The 18,591-nt window shown below is 37.5% G+C and overlaps 4 protein-coding genes across 4 annotated transcripts; 2 read left to right on the top strand and 2 right to left on the bottom strand.

The window, feature by feature from the left end:
- The first annotated feature begins 4,619 nt into the window (after positions 1 to 4,619).
- Positions 4,620 to 8,555, top strand: LOC120332582 (pumilio homolog 3-like). Its single transcript, XM_039399861.2, has 2 exons — positions 4,620 to 4,711; positions 5,904 to 8,555. The coding sequence occupies exon 2, from the start codon at positions 5,919 to 5,921 to the stop codon at positions 7,689 to 7,691; it is 1,773 nt and encodes a 590-aa protein (XP_039255795.2). The 5' UTR covers positions 4,620 to 4,711; positions 5,904 to 5,918; the 3' UTR covers positions 7,692 to 8,555.
- Positions 8,555 to 13,947, top strand: LOC120332386 (UPF0415 protein C7orf25 homolog). Its single transcript, XM_078119093.1, has 2 exons — positions 8,555 to 12,059; positions 13,454 to 13,947. The coding sequence occupies exon 1, from the start codon at positions 8,601 to 8,603 to the stop codon at positions 9,801 to 9,803; it is 1,203 nt and encodes a 400-aa protein (XP_077975219.1). The 5' UTR covers positions 8,555 to 8,600; the 3' UTR covers positions 9,804 to 12,059; positions 13,454 to 13,947.
- Positions 13,948 to 14,614: 667 nt separating this feature from the next.
- Positions 14,615 to 15,688, bottom strand: LOC120332251 (small ribosomal subunit protein bS6m-like). The gene has a single exon (XM_078119267.1). It carries the CDS (start codon positions 15,672 to 15,674, stop codon positions 15,249 to 15,251), a length of 426 nt encoding a protein of 141 aa, XP_077975393.1. The 5' UTR covers positions 15,675 to 15,688; the 3' UTR covers positions 14,615 to 15,248.
- Positions 15,689 to 16,666: 978 nt separating this feature from the next.
- Positions 16,667 to 18,370, bottom strand: LOC120332804 (polycomb group RING finger protein 3-like). The gene has a single exon (XM_039400120.2). It carries the CDS (start codon positions 18,278 to 18,280, stop codon positions 17,603 to 17,605), a length of 678 nt encoding a protein of 225 aa, XP_039256054.1. The 5' UTR covers positions 18,281 to 18,370; the 3' UTR covers positions 16,667 to 17,602.
- Positions 18,371 to 18,591: the final 221 nt, after the last annotated feature.

Raw genomic sequence — 18,591 nt, 5'->3', positions numbered from 1 at the left:
TCTGATTTTTATTCAAGTTTCCGAAACACAACTGAAAACTAACGAATAGAGTTCAAAAACGCGAAAACGAGGTAATGTTTACAACCATGCCTGAAAATTTGACTGAGTGAGAAAAGTGTCTGAGCGGGTGCGAAAATAGGGCATTGTTACGTCACTTTTTGCATCTTGCTGATTGGCCAATGTCACGAAGTAAACAAGGAAGTCTATGCTCGGGGAAAGGTCCATTAGATCAGTGGCTCCCAAACTTCTTAATATCGTTTCCCTGAAATCGAACTATCAAACGCTCAATTAACCCTTTCATTAAGTCAAATACATAAGTTATATCATTTTTTTACCAAAAATGGCGATAATACTAACACTTATTGCATCTCCCAATCAGACTTAATGATGTTTACAGGATTTACGCTTAAAATCCGTACGACGATCCGTTCTGAGTGACTGGTCACCTACACACCGTTGTTGACTCATTGCTGATTGGTTATTTTTACGGAAATAAACAAGGAAGGTATGCTCGGGAAACATACACAAGATAATTTATTTTAAACTCCTCAGTGGTACGTAAAATGGCGGCACATAGTAGGCCTAGGCTACAAAATTTCGGCAAATTTGTCAACACTTCTAAAGAGTGTTATATGGTCAATCTCATCTTGTTACATAGAACATAGATTTTCAACGCGCTCTATACTAGGCCCAGGGGCTCCGCGAGCTATTCGTTTATTTATCAAAATACTGAATATTTTTAAATACATCCGAGTCATTAATTAAAGTAATTTCAATTAGCTCATGAAAATTAATCCGTAAGTAATGATGTGTTTTTGTTTTTATAAATTATTGTGATAGTCAACCTCATCACGGGCTCCATAACACCAAAAGTTTGAGAACCCTTGACATATAAAATAAGTGAAACCACCACGATGAAACATTCTCGTCTCAGACTTTGAGCTGAGAAACATTATGATAGTACATGAACATAAGAGAGCGATGCTCAAATTTATGGACACGGAAGGCAAAACAAAATATTTCATCATTAATTCCCAGAAAATCATAAGCGGTACGGTAACTTACCCGTAACTGTAGACCTTATATTCGATTGCGAAACCGCTTAAAAATTAATACAGCGGAATTTTGTATGAAATATAGCGGAATATACCATCTTCAACCACTGACAATTTTGAAGCAATTGGTCTAGTAGTTAATGAGAAAAGTGATTTTTTTGGAACAACAAGGAGCAAATGACCAACATAAACAAGAACACGATAACAAAACGATTCATAGACCCATTTCGTGTCCAATAAACAGTGCTGGATAAATCATTAAACAACACAAGAGAGCTATGCTCAAATATATGGACACGTAGCGCCACCCAATGGCAATAATTTTGATGACGTCATAGCGAAAAAAAAATAGCCTTCTGGAGAAAAATTTTATCTTTAACCACTGAAAATTTCAAAGCAATTGGTCCAGTATCCGAAGAGAAAAGCGATTTTTTAAAAATGATGGAGACAAATAATAACAATAACAACATAATATTGAAACGATCGTTATGTCCACTAAAAGTGTCCAATAAGCCCAGGGCACCACAGACAATACTGTAGTTGACCTGCAATAGAATACCACTTTTTTAGTAGAAAAGACAAACGATTATTCATAGCCAATGGTGGGATTCAAATTTTTTGTCAGCCGGTTTCATCACATATTTTTTCAGCCGGTTCTGTTACAAAAAGTCATGTTTTTTTCAGTAATGCTAACCACTTCGCTGATCTCCTAAAATTCCGTGAGACGGTTCTATAGAACCGGTGCGAACCGGCTGAATCCCACCCCTGGTCATAGCCTACTTTTATTTCACAATAATCCTGGAAACGATTGCTTGGTCCTCGGTGTACTTTTCATTTTATTTTCAGTGTGTATGATATCGTTTCCGGATTGGTCGTTTATTGGGTACTCCCGAAGTATAAGAATCAAGATGGCGGACACCGGAACGTAGTATGCGTACCGGGTTAGGGTTAGGCCATAATTTTATTCAAATATTCCTTCTTTCAGTTCTGTTACAAGTTCGGAGACTAGCCACGTGACTCTCGTAATATTTGTACCTGAAATTATGGCCTGAGCGAGAGATTTTTTTCTCTCGTGCGTGTAATGGGTGGTCGGAGTCCAGATCCGATCGAAACTGCCCTAATAAAATGTCTGACAAAATAACATACAGAGAAATACCAATACAATACAAACACGGGCATTATGGTCCGTGGCAATAGCGCCGCGCAAAATTTTAACATTTTTTCTAATATGTTTTTATGAAGTAAACCCGAAATAAGACGGTAGTCAAATGAAATCATGCCAAGTATAAGGGAGTGGGGAAACCAACAGACGGGGAGGTATAGACAGCTAAGCATGACGGTAATTACGCAAAATTCTGATCAACTCGATTCTGGTCAGTAGCGCAGTGACAGGTGGTCAAACATCAGACCAGGTTCGATTCGGTCGACCTTAGTGGTAGGTGATGGAAAAGCAAGATAGACGGGTGATAGACGAAGGTCCAGAGTAAGTGGGCGAGACGAAGGCAGCTAGACCGAAGAGCCAGGGGAAAAGAACAGGTCAGAAAGGTGACATAGGGGGGAATCCAGCATAAGGGTAAGTAGCCTACAGCAGAATGGATGTGATCCAGCATCATTCGTTGGTAGTTAGGGAACCACCGAGCAAGAGACCAAACAGAGGGCAGGTAGACTGAGAGCCCCAGAGAGGGAATAGAGCCTGGGCCTGAAACCAACCAACCGAGAGAGCAGCAGCAACGAAAGAACATTAAGATGGAGTGGATAATTGAGAACATTGAGCCAGCCGTAAGTCTCCGTCGTCAGTCAGCGAAAATGAAGACGGAGAAAGCAGGCTGTGAAAAAATAGGTGGAAAATTCAAAATAAATCAAACAAAGTGAAAAGTGGGGTAGCGAATACTCCAAGTAGGTGGTCGGAAAAAAGTAGGAAATAAGCGAGCGAGAGAGGCTCAGAAGAAAAGTAAAAAAGGATGAGAGACAAGAAAAAGAAACATCATACACAAAAATAATTTTCTCCTTTGTCCAAAAAAAAAATACCATTTTTCCAAAATATCATATATGACGAATTTTTTCCTACAATAATATCCCTCCACTTGATATATCTTACTAGAACTCATATTCGGGATTGTTTACAAATCTTTCTTTCATCTCACCGGTGGTGGCTCTTTATATTCATATTTTATGAAAATGATGGACTTCATCTCTGCATTGTATTTTGATGTAAATTACATTTCTTATTTGGTATTTAATTGTCTCATATCTTACTTTCTTCTTTTGTTGATGCTTCAGTCGATGACTGTGTGTTTCTGTAATACATTTTGAATATCTACAAACATCATCTATTCTTCGAGTTCACGACACAACACTCTGCAAACAAAAAATTGATCATTATAAAATTCTAGAATGTTCTACATTTATATTTAGTCATCTGAATTTGTAAATCTTAAAAATAATAGTGTGAGCGGGTAGTTGACTTTGATGACCGCCTGGTCGTATCATCCCTCCTGTCTATACCAAATTATTTTATTGTTATTATTATTACGATGACTGCTATTTTATTTTGGTTGACGAAATAATACATCTTTCCCTCGCATCGTAACATTTTTCATATACTAATAAATACATACGACCCCATCTTCGTCCAAAAAATTGAAATACCATAGCTATGAAATACCATAGGGCTCGGCGGTGTGGCGTATCGTGCTAAGCGTTAAGGAATACGCTCGTCACCGCATCTCTGATTACCCTTCGTGGTATCGCAGGTTCGAATCCCATGCGGGGATGATCATGTGCGAGAGGATTGCCGAACTCCTCGCCGCCGTAAGATGGTTTACGTAACCGCTGGTCGGTTACGGCTTCCTCTACCACCTCCATCGTCAAGTCCGTGCTTCCGAAAACAAATAACTGGCTAACTAATCCCATATCCGACCTGGACTGGTAACCGGACAAGAGACCGTGGTTCTCCATATGATTAAGCCGGCTTTCCTCTCCCCCGGGATAAATATGTAAATCCTATCCCCTATCCTATCTTTTTGCAATTAAATTGAAATCTGAGCTCACTAAAAATGCGACTGTTCATTTTTACTGCCTGTAGAACGGCGTCACTCGTACGTTGCGCTTTTATACATTATACGTTTTTCTCGTTATATTTAATTTATGTCTTTGTTTCTCTGACAAAACAATAAATCTCTTCCTTTCCTGCCTCGCACACTTTAAAAATTGAGGGGAAAACATTGGGTCAAAGGTCGCTCAGTTCTTATTAACACTGCCGTGTACCGGACTTGTAGAATTGATAGTAATTACTTGTGACGTTGAAATATTCCCATAGAAGTTAATCAATGTATAATATATGGAAGCAATTTTTATGCACTGTACCTGTAATATTTTGCATTAATTTTTTTTAAATGTGCAGACCAAATATTTACAATGCTAATGAAGTAAATTTAGGTTCTTGTATAATTCTAAAATCTGGCAAGTGCAGATGAATTGAGCGAGGCTGTAAAGAGAGGTCAAGGAACGAATGCACGTTTTTCACGATTGAGGGAAGGAAAAACAATGCGTATTTTCTTAATATACGAATATATGTGGATCGTTTTGAAATCTATTATGGGATCATGCGCCCTAGTCGACAGCAAAAGACCCCACGTGTAGACTAGTTGTATACGGTACCGGTACGGTACGGTAGGTGTCTAATTCAGTAATTCTATGTTTTGAATTTTTTCTTACGATAAGCGTTTATATAAAAATGAAGCAAAATACCAAGCAACAAAAAAGGATACTCCTGTAGTATGTGTACCAGGTTAGGGTTAGGACAAAATTTTGTTCAGATTTTTCACATTATAGTTATATTATGAGTTTGGAGACTGTCTGTTTCAGCCATGTAAATAGTCCACTTACACAACTTGATAGGCAGGCCGTGGGTCGTAGAGGAGTCACCACTTCCACTCTATCATTAAGCCCTCCCCTTGGGTTTTCTCTTCTCCAGGCTGCCAGGACAAACACTGTAGATTCTATTTCATGATTAAGCCGGCCTATTAGGATATGATTTACATATTTATTCCGGGGAGAAGAAATTCGATAAGACGGCTTAACCATATGGCAGACCACGGGTTCTCGTCCAGTTACCAGTCCATGTTGGATAACTTAAGAGATTAGTCAGCGACGAGCGATAACATGAACCGCGCTAAGGTCGAGTCGAGCAACCCTCTCGCACATAATTCAGTACAGCACTATCCAAATTCCAAGAATTTCCCTCCATTTGGCTCAATAAAACAAACACTTCATGTGTCTCGCAAACGAGGGGCGTCTGGGACCACGTCAGATGCTTCATATCGCGCCATGCTTGTCTCAATAATAATCCAAATTAATCGCGGCCGTCACATGACCAAAATTGCCGTTTTTTGCTAAAAACTCTCGAATACCACGGTAACATTTTTTTTTCCTTTGGTAAATCAGATTATTTTTTCCCAAGGAATTCAATGATGACGTTACTAGATTGCGCTTTTTTGTAGCATTTTGCGCAACTTCGTTAAACTATTATTACCGATATTGATGGACAACAATGTCCAGACGTCTTCCAAAGGAGGGGTGTCTGATCATCTGTAAGATGGGTTTCTCTGAAACGGGACAATGTCACCCGATTTGTATAGTGTGCCATACTGTAATTATTCCTGACAGTAGGATGTGAACCCATGCAGGGTAATCAGAGGTGCGTCTCCTCCGATATAAATATAGTTCGTCATTCATTTATCCGTCTTATCCCTTTCTTCTTCAAAAGACCAAAAAAGGAAAACATATTTACCTTTTTTAATTCGCAGAAAATATAATAAGAAAGAAATTAAATAGTCTTTGTTGCAGTTCAGAAACTTCACAATGACGTTGAGTAAAAAGCGTGACATTTCAAAGTCAGACCAATCTGACAAAGTCGTTAAAGCAAAAAAAGCAAAAGTCGCTGGACCACCTAAAAATATTGCCAAAAGTGACGGAGCTAAAAATGATGATAAAACAGAAAAAAAATTGTCAAAGGACACAGCTGCTACGAGAAAAGATAGAAAAATGACTCGAAAAATGCAAAAACCTAATTATGAGTTATCAAAAGAGACTTTGAAGCAATGGGAAAAGCTTCGAAGAAACAAGAATAAAATGACGAAAGCGGAAAAAGTAGATCTTGTAGATGAATTGATGAAAACTGTTAAGAAACAAGACAAAAAGTTGGTGGATTTGATGTACGCTCACGACACATCACGAGTTCTACAAAGCTGTTTAAAACAAGGTAACGAGGAACAGCGACAGTCTATTTACGATGAATTAAAATCTGAGATCGTAAACATGTCGAAAAATCGATATTCGAAAAATATGGTGTGGAAGTTTTTAAAATACGGATCATCAAAACAAAGAGATGAAATCATTCATGCGTTTGCTGGATTGGTTCCGAAATTAATTCGAAAACCAGGACCAGCGAGTGTGATTGAGTTTGCGTATAATATTTACGCCAATAAGGAACAAAGGAACTTTCTAGTTCAGCAGTTGTACGGGAATACATTCAACGTGACGAAATCAAACGACAGTTCGACACTTGAGGATGTTTTTAAAGAACAGCCAGAGAAAAAGTCGATGATTCTCGGCAATTTTAAGCAGTGTCTGACTCCGTTGGTTGATAAGGAGGTTATTACTCACACAATCGTTCATCGTGTTTTTAACGAATTTTTCACGTTTTGTGATGAGGAGCAGTTGCGTTCGGAAGCGATCGAACTTCTGAGGGATTCTGTGATTCATTTGATGCACACGAGAGATGGTGCTCACGTCGCTATGCAGTGTCTATGGCATGGAACGGCCAAAGACCGAAAAGTCATTGTTAGAACGATGAAAGAGTTCATTAGAAAACTGTGCCAAGAAGAATACGGACATCTAGCTCTTCTGGCTGCGTTCGATTCTGTCGACGACACAGTTTTCATGAATAAAGCTTTGATTGCTTCCATTGTGAAAATGATTCCTGAAATCATAAATAACAAATATGCAAGAAAAGTCCTTTTGTACTTGATCTCTCCCCGAAACAAGTCACATTTTTTGCCAGAAACCGTCACGTTTCTGTCGCAAGGGGATCGAAATAAACACAGTAAAAAACCAATGGAAACAAGACATAAAGAGCTAACTGCCATTATTTCTCCTGGACTTGTTTCCTACTTAAAAGACAACATCAGCACCCTTGCTCGAGACAAGTCATTATTTATGTTAGTCGAGGCTGCAATTAACCACTGCTCTACAGATGTTTCTGAATTAATTTCAGCGTTAATAGAATTGTTGTCGGTACCTTTCGAAGCTGGCGTTACCGATGGCAACGGTAAATTACATCTTGTGGAAGACGCTGCTGGACATCTACTTGTCAAACGACTAATCTCCCATAAACCTGACGATAATACATCAGTTTCGTTTGCTAAAAGTTTGTTAGAGACTGTTGCTTCTGAAAATATCTCCTCCTGGTGTTCTTGTAACAGAGGAAGTCAAGTTCTGTTGAGTCTCATACAATGCCCGATAGAAGAAGTTGCTTCAAAATCTGCGAAGATGCTGAAAAAGAATTTGAAGCTTTTGAAGAAGAATAAAAAAGTGAAGTCGACAGAATTACTGATTGAAAAATTGTCAAAATGAAGATTTGAAGAAATTCAAGAAGTCTTCTAGAGTAGAACTCTGTTTTTTAGCCTGTCAATTGGGTTTCTGCAGAACTAACGAATTAGCACCTATGCTTTTGCACTGGTGAATGCCCATGATGCAAGGATACTGTAACAAGAATAAAGTCAACTACTCTAAGGGATCTTAGAGTCTTGCTGCATAATAACACAAATACAATCTGTGTGACCACCTACTTATTTTCTATGCCTTTATGCTGGTGAATATGCGTATGTTTATAATGCAAGGATACCATAGCAAGAGTAAAGATGACCCATAAAGCCCAAACTCTCATTTCTAGAACGCTAAATGCAGACAGTTACTGAAACTCTGTTGCGGTTTTTCGCAAAAGACACTTTCAAGGACATGCTAATTTAAAAACGATTTTCTGTGGGAATGTAGTTTCACTTAAACAGACATGCTCTGTTCCACATTGATTACTCTTTAGGGACTCAAATTGTAAATGTTTATTTGGTTCCATTGCTGTAAATTTACGAATTTGAAAATTCAAATTTAGCATTTTTGAATAAAACTAAAATGGCCTACTTTGCTAGTTTCATAATAATAAAACTATGTTTCCGAACTGTTACCAAAAATTATTTTGATATCAGTTTTTTTGGGATAGTAGGGAGGTGATTACGTATATGATTGGTTTATGAGTAATTATGTCAGTGCATGTCTGTAAGATTATTTCCAGTTGGGAATTTGTTTTTGCTCCTAACAACAAAAAATAAATTGATTTCATTCAAATCTGTTTACAACTTTACTCAACAATTATTATTATTCAATCATTCTACTCTAAAGACTTTTTGACATTTTTTCAATCTGTTGTTTTTTTTCTGCAGATATATTAGTAGATCAAACTAATTTTTATTGGATTATTATATCACAATGGATGATGAAAATTGGCGGGAAAAGATTCAAGAAAGAATTGACATTGCGGAAAAATTGTTTGAAAAATCGACAACTTTTGCAGATGAAAATTTAACGGGTTCTATGAAATTGAGCAATCGAATAAAATCAGAGTTACGATTTTTGAAAAAAATAATAAGCGGAAAAATTGAATTTAAAGATGATCATCTTAGCAGCTCGAATTTAACAAGCTTAGAAGCGCTCGTTACTTGTATTGAAGATACGAAGTGCATCAGCGCCATCTTGTGTCCATTCCATGTTGGTATTCAAAATGGAGACGAGGAAGAAATTTTCGACCAAGAGCGAAAAGTTATTGTTGACATTGTTTGCAACGACGGGAGCACTTGGATGAAGGTAGTTGCTCGCAATGCGAAAGCGCTTCTTACAGCTTGGGAAGGGAGGGGAGGCTTCGGAGAGAAGAGCATCATCACTCAAGCAGAACTTTTATTGGCTACAGCGAACACAAATTTAAACAATTTCCACCCTCCAGAAATACATTTTGTGTTTTATAAAGGTGTTCCGTTAACCATCGCAAATGGTTTACAAAAAATTGGGATCACAGTCAAAGGAAATATAGTCGACGACCAAAACTTCGAAACAGAGAATTTATTGAATAATTCGAAATTAATTTGCCCAAAATTGGAATCAAAAAAGCACAAAACAACTTCTGTAAATTTAGACATTACTGCGTTATTATGTTTAGTGTCCAACTTGTGCCACGGAAAAAATAATTTCGAATTTGCAGTCCCTGTGCTAACAAAGCAAGCAATTGAGGAACAGAATTCCCCTGTTTTGTCAAAAATTGAGAAATTTATTGAAAATAAAACGCTTTACGCTTGCGAAACTGCGATAAAAAGTTTCAACGATATTGTGCAAACTGTTGGGGGTGAGAAAGAAAAAATACGCTCCTATGAACTTTTAAAAAAGGTTATCGTTGTCGATGACAACCCGTCTGAAAGAACAATGTTTCTACAGAATAGTGGAAAAATCAATGAGAGGTCAAAGGTTATATTTGGTACGGGAGATAGCCTCAAAGCAGTCACTGTGACAGCAAACACTGGTTTTGTGCGAGCGGCCTCGCAATGTGATGTAAGGTTTAGTGTCTTTATCCATGAAGCAAGAGCATTGACAGAAAGAAAGGAGAAGAGTGCAAAATGCCTGGATTCGAAGAAAAATTTGTAACCTCGCTGGCTAGAATTCGGAAACAAAAATTTAAATTGATATTCGTCTAACCATGTCTTCGAACTTTTTTAATTTTAAAATTTAAAAAAAAATGGAACGGCTACTTTGAGCCACATGGAATTGTTGAACAATATAGGAAAAAGTCTTTATTTAAACAATCTAGTCGGCCACCCCACAAGGGTTTGGCCTAAAAAGGATCAATAAATTGAAGTGGGTTAAAAACAAGACACATTAAATATTTGACTAGAAATTGAATAGAAAACTTTTGCAGAGGAGAATTTAGCAGGTTCTTTGAAATTATGCAATCGGATAAAATCGGAGTTGAGATTTAAAAAAAATTAATCTGGTATATTGTAAATATTTCTTGATTTATACAGGTTGTCCATAAAATCCCTTTACAATTTTGTTATGAAGTCTGTTCTCAATGAGAACACCTTATATTGATATTTATTTTTTGAAGTTCTGTTGGTGGTTTAAGACAGCGGTTATTTTTGTGCAATCTTATTTTTTTAAATATTACACAGTGTTCATTTAATGTGGAAGCCTCATGAGCTTTTTGACAAAGGGATGAATATTGAAATTATATAAAAAAAAAACACATTTGAAATTACAAAAATGGTGCTCCAGAAGTGTGTGTACCAATATGGAGGTAACTAATTTTGTTCATCTACTTTACATCAAGTTGTGTGAAGGGACTGAGACATATGTTGGGGGGAATATTCACTTGGCTAACACAGACAGTCCCCGAAATCGTTATAGAACTAAAATAAGGGAAAATCGGAATAAAATTATACTCTAACCTGGTACACATACTACAGGAATACCCAAAAAATTAATAATGCTTTCAAGCTGATATCTAATCCTAGTTTGAAGTATTTCAAGAATAAAAGTTGAAGATGTCAACTTAAAACAGCTATTTTAAGTTTTCACTTGAAGCTCTCGATATATTATATTGAGTAAATGTGCTTGTGGCAACAGTATTCTTCGTAACCTTAGATTTTCTCATGCAATTAGTGTAGTTTCATTGGTGCGGTGGCCCACTGGGTAAAGTGTTTATAACATTACAGGTTATCGTCTCTGTTTTAAATCCCATTCATTTAAAAAAATGTTTCATTTTCAATATTAATAGTTACTTATCTTTATCTATTATATTCAAGGAGTGAATCGAAGAATTAGGTATTTTTATGTCGGCTTTAGTTGGTCAGTTGTTTATATAATCCCAGTCTGTATTGGCAGAATTCAGGAGTGTCCTATTTCAGTGATGCTTTTATGGTTTATGGCTCATATTTTATCTAATACCTAATTACATATCTGTCCCGAACTCTGAAATATTTTCATCGGTGGTTGGTTTCCTTTTTTTTACATATAACATTTGGTAAATCTAAAACATCACTTAGTTCAGTGCTTCCCAATTGAGGGCCCATGGCCCCCAAGGGGTCACAGTACAGTTTAAGAGTGGCCAATATACTGGACGCTGAATTGCTTTTAATTAATGCAATTTTGTTTCAATACTTCTCCCTTTAAAAAAACATTTCTCTTTCTCTGTAAATCATTTTCAGTGGCATAGCGTTTTCCCTTTTTTGTGCACAAATTGTTTGATAATATTGGAACCTGCCAATCAAATTACCAATATAAACATATTCAAACACTTTGAATTTTAATATTTGTGATTGGTCGCATACTAAACACCCTCGACTCTTTGGCTTTCCATTTGTTTTTGTATACCATGAACAGTCGTAAATACATCATAGACTTATCTGTATCAATTTCTTAGGGCAAATAAATCGGGGCCACAAGTACTGAAAGAGGGCCACGAGCCTTAAAAGGTTGGGAACAACTGGCTTAGTTCATCAACTGGCAATAACTCCTCGTTTTGAGCAAAATCGATTATTAAGTCAGTGGTATCGATATCTCCCCTTTATCTCATTCAGTCAGTGTCACCTTGCTTTGTTGGATCAGGCATCATTTCATTCTATTTTTTTGTTGATGGTTACTTTCGTTATTATTTATTTCCATCGATTTATTATCTCAGCACAACTCTAGTTTATCTCTAACCGCTTACAGTATATTTTTATTGATTTGATTTCTCACTGCAGTTCTAGTTTATCAACGGTTGTTTACAGCAAAACCTAGTAAAATGGGTTGGAATTGGAAATCTCGTGAGATCTGGATGGATAGAGGATACAAATTGGTTTCCTCTAGTTTAATAATCACTACGGTCGTCGGCAGCGTGTTTCTTGGGAATATTGTTTATGAGTAAGTTGAATTTTCATGGTGTGTTTTAGAACAGGGGTTCTCAAACTTTTGATGTTATGGAGCCCGTGAAAAGATTGATTATTATTTACGGATTCTCACAATAAATTTGAAATAAAGAAAAAACATTGTTTTTCACCCATTTGTGACTAAATTAGGATAGGATTTACATATTTAGCCTGGGGGAGAGGATAGCCGATAAGACAGCTTATCCATATGGCGAACCACGGCCTCTCGTCCGGTTACCATTCCAAGTCGGGTATGGGATTAGTTATATTGTTTGTTTTCGAAAGCATGGACTTGGTGGTGGAGGAAGCCGTAACCGCGTGAACCACCCAACCTCTCGCACATAACCATCCCTGCATGGGATTCGAACCTGCGAACCCATGCAGAGTAATTAGAGGTGCGGTGGAGAGCGTATTCCTAACGCTTAGCCCGTTGAGCCACACCGCCGCGCCAGAATTAAAATTCCTTGGAGCTTATAGATAATGTCATATTTGAATTACCGTACCGCCTTGTTGACACATTTCGACGCTGCCGTTGTGAAATTTCATTGATACCGTTATTGCTCTTTTGCAAAGCTATAAAATTCGCCAAGTCAGTGTTTTAATAAGTTAACGAATAACTTGGGGAGCCCTTAGGTTACTCTAATGGAGCACTTTCAGAACCTACGGTATGTTATAGATCGGGGTCACTCAACTGGCGGACCGCGGTCCAAATCGGGACCTTTCGAGTATTTGATTCGTACTGCATCTAATTCTTTATTTTGGATCATTAGCCCCACTTTTAAAGTTTCCTCTTATAAAACCATTATTATAGATTTAAATAAATATGAAAAGAACTATAACACCAGGATAAACAATCTTGATTATCCAATAATCATTAGCCGATGGAAGGATGCCGAAATATAATTTCTGGAAAGACCGGACTCAAATAATTTTGAAGTTTTGTATGTGGATCTTGGGTAAAAATAGTTGAGTAGCCCTGGTACAGGCTTTCGGGTTTCTAGATAGCGCAACCAGCGCTTGTCTCTGGAAAATAATCTTTCTGGTTGCAAATATCTACTGTTTTATCAACAAAATTTGTGTTAACTGTGAGACCCTGAAAAAAGCTCCAACCGAGCAGCTGCAGATATGTGATGCTTTCCCGCTCGACAATGAGTACCCAATTTCATCACCTTTGCCCATGAGTGAGAAGGGGTCCTCAGGCATAGATAGGTCGACACCAAACCCAGTGGCGTATCTAGGGTATGGCAACCATGGCTCGTGCAATGAGCGCTGTTTGGACAGGGTAATTTTTAAATTGGGCCGTAGTCTTAATTTTACGTAAAATATGCCACTGCCTAGCCCCATATGTTAGTGATTCTTTTGCAATCAGTAATGTTTTCATTTTTTCAGAATTTTCAAACGAAGAAAAGAGAGAAAATTAAAATTCATCGAGGGAACGCTGCCTGTCGCACAACCACAGGAACAAGCGATAAACTATAATAATGACGAAGTGTCAAGGAACTAATGAAATGACTTTATCGTGATATGGACAACAGAGAATGTGTGGAAGTCGATGCATATTCAATGATTTTTTAAATTATTCACGGCTTCTATCCATGCCTTTCGCTCCGAAGAAGGCTCTGTACAGGCAGCTACTGTTTCCCCACCTAATCTATCACACCACTAAAATTGTGATTTTCAGTCTATAAGTTGTGCATGCAACCTAGGGCCTTGGTTTTGTGGGTCGGAAATGAGATGTAAAAAGAAAAAAACTTAAACCCCCCTCTGATATTTCTTGGCTACGCCCCTGATACAAGTCAAAGAGTTGTTAGTTTACAGAAGCATGTGCAGATATTTGAATATCAAATTTAATTAGATGAATTTAATAAAGTGATTTTTCTATGCATTGTCTCCCTCAGTTGGTTGTCAGACCAGGTATTTTTGTTACAGACACGCTACTATCATGGAAGATTTGTGTTGCCGTTGTTTTATGTGTCATCTGTTTTTGACACCCCTGAGAACATCGCAGCAGAATAGTTAGGACTCAGTTTGAGAAACGCTGACCTATACCGATCACAACAACCTGGGCGTGGTAATAAATGTCTATTTCAAGCTCTGCTCGCCAGGATCCAGATGCATAAGAACGCCTAGTGGGTGACATGGGTTTGGACCCGACATGTGTAAGCTTTGATACCAACAGGGCTAAATTTAAACGCTTCAACTACTAGGCTCGGGTCATCAACCTTTAGCATTGAAAGATCCATTAGGCATCCTTTCAGTCAAACCTACTCGAAGCTGCAAGGGCAGCAACCCCACCCGAAAAAAACTATTCCTTCGTATACTACAATATAAAAACAAATTTGAAACCACAAGATTTATTATGAAATTAAAAATAAAACAGCCCATGCAATGTATGGTCATCACTCCTGTCGAGGATATTGCTGGCCTCATAAACTAACGAAAGCTCGAAGCTTGCTGGCTATTGAAGCGCAAAATTTAGCAGCAATTCAAAGCTTTAGTTTACATTCAACAAATTCTGCAATTCATCCACTCTGAAAATTGAGACAATACTGCAGCTAAACAAAACCTTGTATTTCATGACTTGCTACAAAACACATTCAGGTAAATTTTTTAAACACCAACAATTTGCTGCAGCGATTTCTCATTACAAGTTTGGAACATTTTCCGAATTCACCAAAGCTAGTTCCGTCCTTTCGAGTGTCTGACCTACAACATTGGGACAGACCCAACTAAATTCAATGTCAGAGGAAGAATGTGCGCTTCTTGGCTTACCAGGACCAGTATGGTATAAGCCAGTTTCAGCCCCCAGAATTGGTACCCTATAAATATAAGTTATATCATCATCTTGAACAGTACAGAAGGAATATGCAAATGAGGCAAAATCCATAAACATTATCAAAAGCCCCAAGGTTTTGTGTGGAAATAGCCTACTTTCAAAATCCTGGATCCTTGTAATTAAATCCTTCTCAGAACAGTCAGCCATAGCTCTTTGCATTTCAGTGGTCTTTGTAACTTCGCCCAGAGATAAGTCTACGTGAAGAGTGCGCGTGACCTTGCTTAGAGCAAATTTTTCACGAAAAATGAATCTCACAACAAAATTATTGGATCATGATGTTCTTGACTAAGTCATCAAACAAGGCTTTAATAAGAATATGATTCTCATGAATAAGCCATGCCACTCGCCTTATAAGTTGGTCACTCCTGTCGACCAATCATTTGAGTAAGGATGCGACATCATTTGCTTCGGTTTTTCTTCCAAAAGTTTTTCATAATCTGGCTCGTTCATTCCGCCACACGGTGGCTCAGGTTTATAAACGGAATAATAATCGTTCACTTTCGTAAAAAGAACATTTTTATCGTTCAAAAATGATTTCCTTATTGGCTGAACTTGGGTAGTGGGTGCATGAACGTCTAAAATAAAATACATTCCGTTTCTGTGCGTCTCTCCTTCAGATCTTTTCGAAGCTGGCAACCCTCTCGAGCCAAGGCATTGTATTTTTCGAACCACGTTTCCGTTATTCATGACGTTCTTCAAAAGTCCTTTCATGGTGCTCACCGTCTCGGGTCTCTCTAAAACTTTCATTATGAGTGCGATCTCATAGCGAGGCATTTTTATTATTTCTCTAAAAAGTAAAAAAAAAACAGTTGAAACCGAGTATAAAATTATTTGCTACACTTCACTGCGCAAAAGAATTGCTAGTCTCGTTGCCACTGTAGAGTGGTTCACGAAACCACTGGTCAGTCACAGCTTTCTCCACCATCAAGTCCATGCATATGAAACTGATAACTAACTAATCTCATCCCCGATATGGACCGGTAACTGGACAAGAGGCCGTTCATAATATGGTTAAGCTGTATCATCGACTTTTCTCTCCTCTCAGAATAAATATTAAAAACCTGTGTTATGGAATTGCTGAATTTAGCTCCAAATTTTTTTCAAAAAGCAGTAAAAATGTTACCCATGATTAGCACTTAGCCGTGATAAATGCAAGGGAATTTAGAGTGGAACTACAGGTAATCTATTGCTACAAACACATAATTAAGTTATGAGTATTAAAAAAATTTGATATATACTGATTCGCATCCAAATCCATATTATAGAACAGCGGTTCCTGACCGGAGCCACAGTGGCAGGCGCATAACTCATTTTACTTTTCAATTTACAAGAAAACTCCTCGTTCTTCCTAATTTCATTGCTCGATAAGGTTATTTCACAGGACGTTTTCACTTTGTTGAGCATGAATTGTTTGAACATAATAGGATTTGGAATCTACCAATCAAAATAACACTGGGATGATGAACATGAGTGCCAAAAGCCGCCTGAAGGGGCCTCGAGCTGTGAAACGTTGGGAACCACTGTTATAGAATATGAAACATCGAATATATTCAACATAGGTTATGCTCAACTCAGAAATAAATTTCATCAATGTGTTTCTGAGTTAGGATTAGGTTCTTCTGCGCAGACATATTTCACAGATTAATTAGAGAGCTTCATAAAACCTGAGTCAATGAAAAAAATTATAATAAAAAGAAAGTAAAATATTGCAATAAAAATACAAAAATTTGTTCGTTGATCATCCAAATCAAAAAGTCATTGTCAAGTTTAACAACATACAAAATTGAGAAAAAAAATTAATAAAATCAGCACACTTTTTGCTGGGGAAAGGAAATGCGGAGAACCAAAACTGGATATCATTATCCCGAATGCATTCTTCGTGTTGTTCATTTGAATTTGTTGAATTATTTTGGCAGTGTTCATATTTGTCAAGAGGGACATCGCACAATCGTGTTTCAATTAAAAGTGTCGCACATAAGCTGAAACTACGAATCAGAACACGCTGGTTCGGAAGAAAATTTAGTGCAATCTGAGTCAGTGACGTAGCCAGGGGGGTGGTTTTGCGGGTCAACCCCCCCCCCTTTCAAAATTAAAAAAAATAAAATCATTCTTCTGTATTATAGATAGCAATTTGAAATGCTTATTAGACCCCCAAGACTACTAAAAACACGTGTATTCCAGCGTTCGATCGGGCCCGCTAGCAGTTTCGATCTAACTTTGCGAAAAAATAATTCAGAACCCCCCCCCCCCCCCCCTTTTAAAAATTTCTGGCTACACCCCTGATCTGAGTTATGCTAGTATAAGCCGACCACTTAGTTTGGCATCTTTTTTTTGAGTTGTAAACTCAGCTTATATGCGATATGCCCCTCTCGACTCATAATCCCTCATGCGTTCAATTATACAATTTGTTATTCATCGAGACAAACCAATTATATTCATTCAATATTTGGGCGTCATATCACGAAATACTCTTAGAATTTCACCGTTGTAAAATATGGGAAAAAATGATCAGGAGTCAGAGGATAACCATAAGCTTTCCCCAGGAGCCATCTCAAGAATCAAATAAGCATGAAATGACAGAATACGCTGTTGGCGATTAAGTAGAGATTATTCTGACCAGTCACAGTTCAATGATTACTCAAGTAAAAAGGAGAGGTCAAATTGGAACTAAAGATATAACAGATATATTAAATGGCTGCATTTCATAGCAAAGTCACTCTAGGTCTGTATTCTAGTAACAAAGGCTGTGCTTTTGAGCGCCATCGAGTGACGAGAACAAATTTTAACGAGTGATCTCGTCCAAGTATTTCCTCATTGCATAAAATATCAAGTTCGCTCGTAATTCCGATATTTTTTGCAACAAATTTTTTCAAAATTTTAATCGTAGCGTTTACAGAACAAATCATAAATGGTTTTTCCAATGTTTTTAATTTGTCACTCCCACGGACGAGAGAGATTTGAATTTGTTCGTCATGACGATGGTAGTTTTGAGATTTTCCTCGATCTTCTGGTGAAGTTAAATTTTCCGTTTTGATAGCGACAACATCTTTTCGAGGGCAGTCCAATCCGCGCTCATGATAAAATTTTTCCTCCCTTGCTGTTTCAAGACGCTGTAAGCTCGGAACTAATTTGTTGACGACATCTTGAAGTGTTCTGTCGTAACCAATATATTGTAGCGGATGGCTATGATGAATTTGATTTCCGCATTTCGGGCAATCATAATTTTTGCTGAGTAATCGTTTGATGAGACAGCTTTTACAGAAAGTATGTAAGCAGTCTACGATGGTTGTTGCTTCTATAAGGTATCCGCCACATACGAAGCAGGTTATATGCTCGTTAAGATCTCGAAGTTTGACGTTCCGGTCCAATTGAAGTTCCATGTTGTCTTGAATATAAAATTAAATTTACTGAAGTAATTAGTCACTGAAAATAACAAGCATTTATAAATTCTATTTCGCTTGAAGGAAAGGGCACGTTGCAAGCTACCTCTGACATCATAAAACAGAACAAAGTGAGCTAAGTACCGTAATGTGAACTGACATCATCTAATAGAATTGACTCTTCTCAAAATATGAAGAATTTCCTCTAATGAGATTTGTAGATTATAAAATCCAAATTTCACTCCTTTTACTTATTGGACACGTAGTGGACATAACGATCGTTTCAATATTATGTTTTTCTTGTTGTTTGA

This window comes from Styela clava, chromosome 13, assembly GCF_964204865.1.
Source record: "Styela clava chromosome 13, kaStyClav1.hap1.2, whole genome shotgun sequence".
NCBI classification, from domain to species: domain Eukaryota; kingdom Metazoa; phylum Chordata; class Ascidiacea; order Stolidobranchia; family Styelidae; genus Styela; species Styela clava.
The sequence above is the reverse complement of the archived record's forward strand: the minus strand, read 5'-3'. Positions and strand labels throughout refer to the sequence as shown.

Bases quoted from the DNA above. Each gene is read 5' to 3' on its own strand.
- LOC120332582 (XM_039399861.2), top strand. From the start codon at position 5,919: ATGACGTTGAGTAAAAAGCGTGACATTTCAAAGTCAGACCAATCTGAC.
- LOC120332386 (XM_078119093.1), top strand. From the start codon at position 8,601: ATGGATGATGAAAATTGGCGGGAAAAGATTCAAGAAAGAATTGACATT.
- LOC120332251 (XM_078119267.1), bottom strand. From the start codon at position 15,674: ATGCCTCGCTATGAGATCGCACTCATAATGAAAGTTTTAGAGAGACCC.
- LOC120332804 (XM_039400120.2), bottom strand. From the start codon at position 18,280: ATGGAACTTCAATTGGACCGGAACGTCAAACTTCGAGATCTTAACGAG.